General features: G+C 37.4%; 3 protein-coding genes across 3 annotated transcripts; 1 reads left to right on the top strand and 2 right to left on the bottom strand.

Annotated features, from left to right (window-relative positions):
* Positions 1-2: 2 nt before the first annotated feature.
* l(2)k10201 (zinc finger protein 511 lethal (2) k10201) lies at positions 3-1,546 on the bottom strand. The gene is made up of 3 exons (XM_012288186.2): positions 909-1,546; positions 602-803; positions 3-530 (listed from the first exon to the last, which is right to left on the bottom strand). Exons 1-3 carry the CDS (start codon positions 1,046-1,048, stop codon positions 84-86), a joined length of 789 nt encoding a protein of 262 aa, XP_012143576.2. The 5' UTR covers positions 1,049-1,546; the 3' UTR covers positions 3-83.
* Positions 1,547-1,610: 64 nt separating this feature from the next.
* LOC105662819 (uncharacterized) lies at positions 1,611-4,602 on the bottom strand. Its single transcript, XM_012288236.2, has 2 exons — positions 2,014-4,602; positions 1,611-1,719 (listed from the first exon to the last, which is right to left on the bottom strand). The coding sequence occupies exon 1, from the start codon at positions 4,278-4,280 to the stop codon at positions 2,079-2,081; it is 2,202 nt and encodes a 733-aa protein (XP_012143626.2). The 5' UTR covers positions 4,281-4,602; the 3' UTR covers positions 1,611-1,719; positions 2,014-2,078.
* A 3,016-nt stretch (positions 4,603-7,618) lies between these two features.
* Positions 7,619-9,011, top strand: LOC105662820 (uncharacterized). The gene is made up of 3 exons (XM_076529085.1): positions 7,619-7,748; positions 7,823-8,043; positions 8,692-9,011. Exons 1-3 carry the CDS (start codon positions 7,710-7,712, stop codon positions 8,852-8,854), a joined length of 423 nt encoding a protein of 140 aa, XP_076385200.1. The 5' UTR covers positions 7,619-7,709; the 3' UTR covers positions 8,855-9,011.
* Positions 9,012-12,555: the final 3,544 nt, after the last annotated feature.

Here is a 12,555-nt window from a genome sequence, read left to right as displayed (position 1 = left end):
AATATTGTTATTATATTTAATATATATTTATAATAAAAACTGCTTTGAAAAAATATATTTCTTATTAAATATTTCTATTTCTATTAATGAGGTAAAGAATCAGCCAGATCCATCATACACCCTGTTTCAAGAACATTTTTCTCGTTGCTTTGATTCTTAGTAAGAGCCTTTGTATACGACTTTTGTACTTGTCTAGGAATAAAAACTAAAGGAGATGTAGCACTGGTAGGATTTGAAACATTAGATTGATTTCTGTTAGCATCAGGATTTGCTGGTATTGCAGTTTTTGCAGCAATTGGAAACATTTTCTGCTTCTGGTTTTTATTTAACCATATTTTCTTGGGTTTCAATTCTTTCGTTTCATCTGTAGATAATTCAACATCCATTTGTTCTGCTGTATCACTTTCCATATGATTCGGAGTATTATCATAGCGAAAATTCTTAGGAAACTTATGTACTGTAATGCAATGATGCCTCCTTTCAACTGGATTATTAAATTTTAAATCACATTCGCAAACATAACACTGATACTGAAAATAAGATGTAGATATTATTACATCTTTTTACACATATAATAACATGATGAAAAGTTTATAAATACCATTGGTTTTCTTGTACATGAAACTTGAAAAAAACTGTCATGAGTCTCCTGAACATGAATGTCTAACAATCTAGGATTTGGCAAAGTCTTTTTACATTCTGAACAAACATAACGATGATAGGTATTGTAATGCATTTCAAAGTCAACTAATGTTTTAAATATGGCTTTGCAGCCTGTAGCGTAACAAGAAAATTCTCTTATGCTGAAATTAATAATTTTAATACAATAATTAAAATACTTTGACATTATTTATAGGTTATGGTAGCATTATTAAGTTTTCTACGTAGAATAAGTAATCTTTATTTACACATCGTGACATAATTCTTCATCATCTTCAACAGTAATGCCTTTCCGTTGAAAAATTTTGCAAACATTGTACGATTCTTCAAAAAATGGATCGTCAATAGGTCTCACACCGATGCCAAGGTTTTGTAAAAATTCTTCCATTTTTGCGAAATTGTAATTGTCAAACTTTATTAAAAAAATATATATACTAACAGTAAATTATTTAATACATATTCTATGTTATTTAACAAATAAAAGGTGTACATTCAAACACGTATTCATAATTGTCACATTGACAGGCACTGACGTTTCGCAACTGCAGCGCTCTCTAGTGTACTACATTTGAAAATTCAATTTCGATTATAATCGATTATTAGTAAAATACGTTACTAATTCTTTTTCGCGCGTTGCAAGTGGAGTGATTGTCATACCGTTTATTCTGGAATGTTATAAGTGAAATAATGTGTTAGAAATAGTGATAAACATTGAACTATGTGACAAATAGAACTTTCTACAACTTGTGATGTGGATAATGGTCTGCAGTTACAAAGAAGCCCAGATTTTTGAAAAAGGAGGTAAGTTAATAACTTCCTTTACAGTGACTAGTAAACCGTCTTCACAATGACTAAATTATATATTGTTTTTATGGATTCAAAATGAGGAGAACTTTATTTAAATTATCAATATAAATTAAAATTGTTTTGATAAGTAAAGGAGAAAAATGTATATGTAATAATTATTTATTCAACTAACAGTCGCGTCTTTAGATTTTCTAAAATGTCGGACATTTTGTTCTCCAACTCGGTGCGTCTTTGCATTTCTGCTCTCTTATCCTGGAACATATTAATAAAATTATATGTATTTAATAAATTCTCCTGCTATTTATATTTGTATTATTTAATAATTTATTATAATTAATAACTTGTAATTTATAATAATTAATAACTTGTAATTTATAATAATTAATAACTTGCAATTTATAATACGTAATTATGAATAAGTAACCGTTAGTATATAAGTGTATTCGGAATATGTTTTAATTCTAATACTTCTAATATCCTTCGCAATATTTATGAAACAAGTCTGGGAAATTTTTACAATAATCTCTCTTTATAATCACTTCTTACCATTCAATTTATTATCCATTATCTACAGCCATACAATTATAAAAATATCATAAATAAATCGTGGATTACAAAATACGAGGATAAGTGAAATAATTAATCGGTCCAGTTGAGCTAATTTCTTCTTGTCCCAAGGCTACCATAGTGTTACCGTAATTCTCGTAATCTCTAGCCGCAACTTTCCCGCTTCTTTTCTCCGGTTCACCAGCTATTTTCGTTAAACTTTCTTCATAGCGATACAACTGGTCACTCGCAAAAACTTGAGGCAATTTCTCGCGTCTTGCATAACCGAAAACATAATCATTCGGTCCGTATTTAAAGTAATCATACTCCTTCGTATTCGCAAGAGGAACGGTCTTCTGCTCCACATTTCGCATCTTCTGATTTCTATATCTTTGAGAATAAATATCAGTATGTCCTGCGTTACGTTTCGACTCCAAGTTCTTCGAATACGAAGGTTCTTGAGAAGATTTTATCTTCAAATCTGGTTCCATATACTCATCGTTCGCGGTGTATCTATACCTCTGCCAGAAATCTGGTACCTCAGACCCGTTCCCTCTATTTCCCGGTCCATGAAGCGTTAATTGCTTCGAAGCATCCGTTCCGGACGCAAAATCCTTGCCGAAACTTTGATAATAAATATTCTCCGGATAATCGCGCTCAACAGGTGGCTCCAGTTCCGCACGTGGTTTCCCACTTCCTCTATCCGAGTCCCTCTGAACAACGCTGTCTAAAATGAAATCGAAAGGCGGAGGCCACATTTGCAACACTTTCTGCTCGCCATCGTGCAGCTTCTTCGGCAACTCCGGGTAACCAATCGTCGGTTTCAAGATCTCCTTCTTGCCAGTTCTCAGTTCTTTACGAGAAACCTTCTTCGTGGCTTCCGGTACGGTGTTGTCCGACTTCTCGGAGAGTGTCATCCTCTTCAGCTCCTCGGGAGCGGTGAGGTACCTAACGGGTACCATCAAAGGCACGCTCTTGCTGAAATCCAGTTCCTCGTTGTGCTGCTCCTTGAGCGATTGGTTCTTAGAATGCTCGATCGCTTCTTCCTCGGAATCTTCGTCTTCGTTCTTCTCGGAATCCTCTTCGAGGGGATACTCTTCGTATTTGTTCGTGGCGGGCTCTCTTTCGTTACTCTCTTCATCTTCCTTGGAAGTTTTCTGTTCATCTTTCTCTTTCTGGAAACTGGTCTGTTGCTTCAACTTCTTGAAGAAATCCTCGAACCCGTCGCCCACGATCTCGCGGTTGTTCAGGAGCTCTCCGTAGCTGTTCCGAAGCTCCTCGGGTCTCCTGTGCTCGTCGTCCTTGCTGATCGGAAGAGGTTCGCTGTACACGCTGTACTTGTAATCGTCCTTAGGTTGTTCCTCCTCTTCCTTGGACTCATCCGGAGCCTCAGAACTCTCTCTAGATCCCTCTTCCTCCGAATTTTCATAACTTTCGTCGTCTTTCCCTCTGCAATCTTCATCAGTGCGACCCAATTGCCCTCGATTTCGCTCGTTCTCTTCACCGTTATAATTATTATACTTCTCACGGTTTCTAACAAGCTCCTGCTGTCTCAACCTCTCGGCCTGCTCTTGCTGTCTGCGTTCTAACTCCGCTAGTCTCTCTTCGTACTCCCTCCATCGCGATTTGTCCGAAGATCCGTTGTCCGAACTTGGTCCGCTGTCGGAACTCATGTTCTTTGCACTCTCAGCTTTGCTGACACTCTTGTTCCTTGCGTTGGTCACATTCTGCTCAGGATGAATTATAACCAACGGCCTAGGATACGACAGTTTGATGTCCTGCGGAGGAATCTCTGGCAAGGGTGACTGTGGTACGGTCGGTAAAGAGATGTTTGGCACAAGTAGCGGTTGGTTAGGTTGCATCGGCACTCTTACATCGATCATAGGAGCCGCCGTCGACGGACTAGTCTGATTACTGCCGTTTCCATGAAAGATCCTTTCGTATTCTTGCAAATGATCAAGTATCGATTCGTTTCCAAAGTTCAGTACACCTGTTAATCTGATAGTCTCCCTGAGTGCAGGCTTGGTAGTCGAGTTAGAGCACGGATCATTCTGAGTTCTAGCTTCCTCTACGTTAGGTAGCGACGCCAATTGAACAGGGTCCACCGTGTACCCAAAAACCTGCGCCAGTCCCGACAGTATCAAACCCAAAGCTCGCTTGTCCCGAGTGTTATTCGCTCCTTCAGCCTCCAACTGACTTGTCCAATCATTCTCGGAAGAAACGAGGGTACACAGGAAACACAGAACGCAGAGTGTCCTAAGCTTCATCGTGGTTCACTTCCTGTCGAGTTAGTTACACCGTTTGCACCGAATAATCGCTCGAGGTCTCGTTGGACATCGTGACATCTTCGTCCTCTTTCACCGGTCGTGATAATAGCGGTTGTTGCACGTGTAGTCGAAGACGCTCGGTTAAATAGCGAGGAACTACGAGGAGAGGTGTTTCATCGCGTGACAAAGCTTGGATAGTATTGTATCTTGAGATTCCGAGAGGACTGCGACCAACGTTCCGCTCGAGCATCGTCGAGCCGAGTATGGTTAGAGGGGATGAATTTTTGCATAACATCGGAAAGAAATGTCGAGTTTCTCCTCAATTGCACGTGGTTGCTGGTTAGAGACAACTGAAGCGGCACGCTGTGGCGCGGAAAAGAAATGTCGTAAACTGCACAGGATTGAATGGGGACTGTCCATCAGTTGGATACAATAATTACGCGTTGGCGAGTGGAATGTAATTATCTGACACAGCCAATTGGTGTTCTGATGGGAAATGTATGGACCATTGGTTTTGGAATTTAATTAGTTTAGTAGATGAGAGGAGGAAGAATTAGTTTAGTACATGAGAGGAGGTACATGAGTTCAGGTGTGGATGAGTTTGAACAGAGACTGTCGTTACATTAAGGTTCCTGCAAAGTAGTCCTACTAAAGATTTTATCAGTTTTAAGTTTTTGAGTATGTAGACCCTCAAATTCTGAAATTCTAAAAATTTCAATATGCAAATTCACAAACTCCAAAGATCCTAAATTTCTAAATTTCTAAATCCTCTAATACTAAACCTAAGTCACACGTCAGTTTAATATCAAACTCCATACCCTTTCACTTTCATCATTCCATAAGTACCATTAACCAACCCAAATTTTTGCGCCCAGTTTACCGTCAAACTCCACATAAAACCAAGTTTCTTTCACCCTTACAAAAACCATCTAACTTCTCACTTTCGAAACTTTATTATAACATAAATTCCTTGATTGTCGCAACACAGGAAACGAGGTAATTAAAGTCACCTGTAAGAGTCAGTCTGATACGAGAGAGCAGGCGGAAACTACGTTGTTCCGTCAATTAGCGGATTCGTAAAACCAGACGATATATAAAAAGCGGAGAATAATCCCGTGGATTACGTGTTACAATAAGTCTAGATATACATAGACCACACTTTCGTAAGTATGTCGATTATGGTACCAGTTCTCCACCCAGAGAAAGTTCGAACAAACGGTGTCGCCTCAATTTCCTGGACTGGTGTGACAAAACCTCCTTAAGGGGACAATCGCGAAAGGGGGGCTCTCCGAATCGGGAGAAGGGCACGTTTTTATGTAACAAGTTTCTGTTAATCGGAAGTCGAATACGAAGGTTCGATCGAGTAACCGTTTAATTACCGTGTATGTTAATACGATGCGTGAAACGCTGGAAATGATGCTTTTGAGAACGTTCCCAGGATCATTATCTTTATTATCTTTCCTGGTCTCGAACAATGCGGGATACGGTGGTTGGATTGCTTAGAGGCATTATCGGGACTGTTTCACAATGGCGCAATTATTGCGTGGCACGCGATGTTCATTTACGCGCTGATCGCTGTTTAACATTTTTCTGTTAAGCGGTTAATTACGGCTTTCTGTTTCTTGAATAATTGGCTGAGAATGGTGTACCGAGTTATTGTTCGTTTCGTTGCAATGCTGGTGATCAGTTTTATTTGAGTGAGGTTTCATTTATTCGACAAAATGGACGTACGTAGAATTTGTGCACATGGAATATGTTCATGTTGTTGTGAGGCTGTGAAATTGTAGAGTTTAAAGCAACTATGAAGTTCAGGTTATTTATTGAATATAGTAAAAGAGAATTTAGCAAATCTGTGCGAAACATGCAAGCTATAAAATGTATGAACTGTATGGAGCTGCATGGAGCTGTATGCAACTGTATGCAACTTCATGCAACTGTATGGAGTCTAAGGAATTTAAAGAATCTATGAAATTCAAGCAATTTATTGAATAAGAAAAAGAGAATTTAGTGAATCTATGAAGTTCATGAAATCTATAAAATGTATGAACTGTATGGAGCTGTATGAAGCTATATGCAACTGCATGGAACTGCATGCAACTGTATAAAATCTAAGTAATTTAAACAATGTATGAAATTCAGGTAATTTATTGAATAAAGGAAAGCGAATTTAGCGAATCTATGCATTTCATGAAATTTATAAAATCTATTAACTGTATGGAACTGTATGGAGCTATATGCAACTGTATGCAATTATATGCAACTGTATAGAATCTAAGAAATGTAAAGCATCTATGAAGTTTACGTAATTTATTGAATATAGGAAAGGAGAATTTAGCAAATCTATGAAATTCATGGAAGCTAAAAAATGTATGAACTGTATGGAGCTGTATGCAATTGTATGCAACTGTATGCAACAGTATGCAACTGTATAAAATTTAAAGAATCTGAAGCATCTATGAAGTTCAAGTAATTTATTGAATAAGAGAAAGAGAATTTAGCGAATTTATGAAGTTCATGGAAGCTATAAAATCTATGAACTGTATGGAGCAGTATCAAGCTGTATGCAACTGTATGCAATTGTATGCAATTATATGCAACTATAAAAAATCTAAGGAATCTAAGGAATCTATGAAGTTCAGGTAATTTATTGAATATAGAAAAAGAGAATTTAGCAAATCTATGAAATTCATGGAAGCTATAAAATGTATGAACTGTATGTAGCTATGTGGAGTTATTTGTAACTGCATGCAACTGTTTGAAACTGTATGGAGTCTAAAGAATGTACAGAATTTATAGAATCTAGAGAACCTGGAGAATATGGAGAAGTAACCGCGTCAGAGAAATCTGGAGAACCCAGAGAATATGGAGAAGTCACTGAGTCAGAGGAATCTGAAGAATTTAGGCGCCAACATGGGAATATTGTTCCGAAACCTAAAAATTTGAACATCAAAGAATTTCTGAATTTGAGGTCTCAGACATCGAAAGTCCGAGAACTTTGAAAACTTATGATTCCACAAACTAAAAAGTTAAATAATCTATTAATTTGGAAACTGAAAAAGAAAATGTTTCTCCAGTTCTTCACATTATACAAAGCATACAATAAATTAATACTCTACAATATGCACCTATGTCCACGATTATGTTGTTCAAACAAAATTTTCCAGCAAAATCACGACCAAACAGTGAGGTAACAGTGCGATTACGTGCCCGTTTTCCCTGAATGTCCCTCATTTCGAATAGCTCGAATTCCCGTCTGTCTGGATCCAGATGAATGCATTATTGGTGCGGTTTGTTACGTGGCTCCTAAACCCCATAAACGGTAAACGTATCATGGCGTTAGAAAACGTACCGGTAGATCCAGAATTGTGTACATAATCGCGAATGATTTCCATAAACTACCAGTATAAAAGAACAGACCACTTTTGATCGATGCAGTTCGATCATCAGCTTGGTATCATGAATCTGCTGGTAAGACTGTGTGAAGGATTTTCACTAGAGTGAAACAGTGGCTTTCGGTGTCCAGTGACGTAATATCATTTTAGTCGCTGCTATTGTTGGCCCTCGTCGCCATCTGCATAGCAACCAAAGCTCCCGAAAAAGTGCCGGAGAACAACAATGTGGCTCAACAGGTAGCCGAAAATAAGTCAGGCGAAGCCGAAGCTGAAGCTGAAGCTGAGGATGACGGTGGTGATAAAAAAGTGGAGAAAAGAAGTTATGGGTGGAACCCGTGGTACTATTCGGGGTATAGTTATGGGTGGCCCTGGTAGGTATTTAATTTTTGGGAGATTTGAGAGTCAAGTTTGAAGGATACTTCAAGTACCATTTTTGGGGGATTTTTGGAACCGGTTCTTGGAAAATTGATATGGTTCTTCTGTATCTTATGTTGTTCCTGTTAGGAGGGACAAGGTTTTAAAAATGTACAAAATGCGATTTCTCTTCAGCATTCTAAAATCTAGAAGCGATATATCGTTACGGTTTTCTTTTGTAAAATTTTATATTCTAATTGGGGTTGGTTTTAAGTCTACACTAATGCAGTCAGTATGTAACTAATCGAAGTCTTTCAATTTTGGAAAAATGGGACGTGACAAATTTCACTTATTAAAACTTGCAAGTTCTTGTGAAATATTAAGGGTGGTTTTCCAACACCCCTAACTTCCAATAATCCTCGAAAATAATACGCAAGTTCTCGTGAAATATTAAGGGTGGTTTTCCGGCACCCCCAGCTTGCAAGGTCGATAATCCTCAAAAATAATACTTGAAGTGTTCGGTCACCAGAATTGACCCTTCAGACAACCCTTGTACCGCGTCAAATTCGAAAGCTACCATAAATGAAGTAATTCTAAGTAAAATATGTGTGCTCGTATGCAAAGATACGAAGATTCAGTGAAGATTTTCATAGAAATAATTTTAGGTACGGTTTCGGGGGAGGCCATGGTTGGTACCCATGGTATTCTGGCTGGCCTTACTACGGCCACGGTTATGGAGGAGGATATGGTTACGGAGGAGGATACGGTCACGGAGGAGGATATGGTTACGGCTACCGTGGTTATGGTGGTTGGTACAAGGGATGGTAATCGAAGATCGATTTTTTCACGAGTCCACAAATATGTAACCCAGTGTAGTATATCGAATGAAGTCACTTAAGCTCTAAAGAAATTAAACTAGAATTTAATTAGTTATATAAACTAATGTAACTGTAAGAGATTTATCAATAAAACGTAATTTAACATATTCATAAAACTCTTGAATTAGGAATAAAATTTACAGTAAAATAAAATACAGTTAGAAATAAACTTTACGAAATAAAATACAGTTAGAAATAAAATTTACAGTAAAATAAAATACAGTTAGAAATAAAATTTACAGTAAAATAAAATACAGTTAGAAATAAAATTTACAGTAAAATAAAATACAGTTAGAAATAAAATACTTCTTTTTTTAGTAAAATACTTTTTTACATACCCTCAATCGCTTTCTTACGTAAGTTGTCAAGATTTCCTCGCAGATCGTCAGGTTTTTATCCGTGTCCTGCGAAATAGATTTGTATAGCACAATGTAGATGATTTTATAATTAAGTTAGTTAACCTGTATGATAGTGGTTAGCTCCTTGATCTTCTGTAGCTTCGCGTGTTGCTCGGATGAGACCTTACACGCTCGATGATCATTCGCTGCGTACATTTCGTGGTAATATAATAACGTTTCACCTTTTCGAGTTTTGCATTAGAACACTTAACACTTGTCGCTCGTATGACACTTCTATACACCTGATATGCGGCATACTGTTGCCTGGAGACAATTAGGACAACACAGACTTTATTGGATTTTTCGTATCACTTTTTTGGGATCACAATTTATATTTTATTTAAACTTTTCTGTATGGAATTTATTTTAATTTGCAAATTTGTTGGAGGGGTTGTTAAGATTTTGTCTATCAAGATTAGCGTTTACCAGTGTGAAGATATTGATTGTACTTACTGTCGATAAAGAAGGTTGATTTATCGATCGTAGGTAAATTTGTAAATATAAAAATAAGGGGTAGGAAATTTAAACGAAATAGACACAAATGAAGTAGAATTTTATTGCAAGTGACGTGTTTTATATAGTTTGATAAATAAATAGAAGTTAAAATTGTAGAGAAGGTTAGCTTGCGTCGATAAAGAAGGGTTCTCAGTTACCTGCCCTTTTCGTAGCTTACCATAGGAATCGCTAGGGGATGTTTTACCTGGTCAAAGAGAAGAGGTGAAATTTCTCCCGCGGGACAATTTTCAAAATATACAAACTTTCATTTTATTATTTATTCTGTTATTATTTAAACTTTTCATACATTCCATAGAATATTTTCTAGCGACTATATGTTCAACACATTCTCTAACATGATTTAATTATTTATTTCATAAAACTTGTTTAAATACAAAACGAATTAAAAAATTGTACGTCAAAATTATGAATAATATAGGCAATTTTTAATTGATCCAGTGAAATATTCTTCAGATATTACACAATAAAGTCACGATATATCTTTAATGTATTCTTCCATTTTACAACGTGAAACTATTTCTGCAAGATTCTATATTGCAACAGAATTATTATAAATGTAAATCAAATTAAAACATCATATGTCAACATTAAGAATAACACCGATAATTTCTAATTGATCCAATAAAATATTCTTCAGATATGGAAGATTAAAGTCAGGATATATCTTCAATATAAATCTTCACTTCGCATCTTTGAATCATTTCTGCTAGGTTTCATATTGCAACGAAATATTTATAAATCAGAATCGAGCTGAAACATCAAAACCACCGAGAATTTCTAACTGATTCAATAAAATATTCTTCAGATATTAAATTAGGATATGAAATCTTCAATACACTCGTTTTACATCGTACTGCCACAAAATATTAATAAATGCAATTCAAACTAAAACATCACATATTTATCAAATCAAATTAAAACATCACATAGTTAGAATAACACCGAGAAATTCTGACTCTCCTAATAAAATACTCTCCAAATATTAAAAAACAAAATAAAAATTCTGAATCATCCTTTTCACTATGCATCGTTAAACAATTCCTGCCTCATACGGGACCCCTAAAAAAAAACAGGTCCCGTCCAGAGTCAAAGGCTAACCAGACTCTGTGGCCGTACTTTATTGCCCTTAAGTATCCACTGTCCATCACCGACAAAAGGACAGGGCAGCATCCCCTTTCCGTGGACCAGTTCTCTGTCAGCGGAAATTGACCGAGAAGATTTCTGAATAGGAATCAAAGGTTAACTGGATTCATTTTGCGGTTTGACTCGTCGGACAATGGACAGTGGTCAGCGTGCATTGTTGTCGAGAGGCGGCAGCATCCCCATCCTGATGGTCCAGTTTTAAGCCAGACAGGATCCGCGAGAGTGTCACGGAGGGCAGGACCTCGGCACGCGAGCAAACAGGTTCCCGTTGAGATTTTTGTCCACGAACGAAAATGGATCGCGCTCTAGATCAGGTGGAAAACTGGTCCATGTGGACCCTTTCGAAAAACGGGAGTTCACATATTGTTTGGCTAGAGATCAGGGATTGTTGGTTGTATCAGGGTTGTAGCTTCAGAGTTCATAGTTCAGATTCATATGTAGGCAGGTTCATAGTTAGGCAATGGGAGCAGGTTGCTCTAGATTATAAGTGAGGTGATGAGGTGAGATTGAAAAATTAGGTGGAGGTATTTTAGTATGTTAGGATGATGGGAGGATGAATTTGGGATATTTTGGGATTTGGAGATGGGTGGATTTGGGGATAGTGGAGTTGGAGATATTGGGATTTGGGGGCGGTGGAGTTAGGGATATTGGGATTTGGGAATAGTGGAATTTGGGGAGATTGGGATTGGGAGAGATTGGAATTTGGGGAGATTGGAACTTTGGGAGATTGGGATTTGGGGAGATTGGGATTTGGGGAGATTGGGATTTGGGGAGATTGGGATTTGGGGAGATTGGAATTTGGGGAGATTGGGATTTGGGGAGATTGGGATTTGGAGAGATTGGGATTTGGGGAGATTGAAATTTGGGAAGATTGGGATTTGGGGAGATTGGGATTTGGGGAGATTGGGATTTGGGGAGATTGGGATTTGGGGAGATTGGGATTTGGGGAGATTGGGATTTGGGGAGATTGGGATTTGGGGAGATTGGAATTTGGGGAGATTGGGATTTGGGGAGATTGGGATTTGGAGAGATTGGGATTTGGGGAGATTGAAATTTGGGAAGATTGGGATTTGGGGAGATTGGGATTTGGGGAGATTGGGATTTGGGGAGATTGGGATTTGGAAAAATTGAGATTTGGGGAGATTGGTATTTGGAGAAATTGGGATTGGAGAATTTTGGAATTTGGGGATATTGGAATTTGAGGGGTATTGGAATTCTGGAATAATAGGATTTGGAAATGTGAATTCGGGAATGTGTGGTATTGGGGATATAGGAATTCGGGAATGTGTGGTATGGGGAATATAGGTACTCGGCAATATGTGGTATGTGGGATATAGGAATTCGGATATGTGAGGTACTGGGGATATAGGTATTCGAGAATATGTGATATGTGATACGAATATGAATGGAAATATTATAGTGCAAAAATTTAAATGAAAGAACATACACATACACAATTCATACAAACTTTATTTTCACTAATACCAACAATACAACCTTCCACTTATTCATCATCTCAAATTCCTCCATAAAACCACCTATAAATAACAACCATCATAAACAAAAAATTAATAAACAATCTATAGTACATCTT

The sequence above is a fragment of the Megachile rotundata genome, chromosome 2 (genome assembly GCF_050947335.1).
Source record: "Megachile rotundata isolate GNS110a chromosome 2, iyMegRotu1, whole genome shotgun sequence".
NCBI lineage: Eukaryota > Metazoa > Arthropoda > Insecta > Hymenoptera > Megachilidae > Megachile > Megachile rotundata.
Note: the sequence above shows the minus strand (reverse complement) of the source record. Positions and strands in the feature narration are given on the sequence as shown.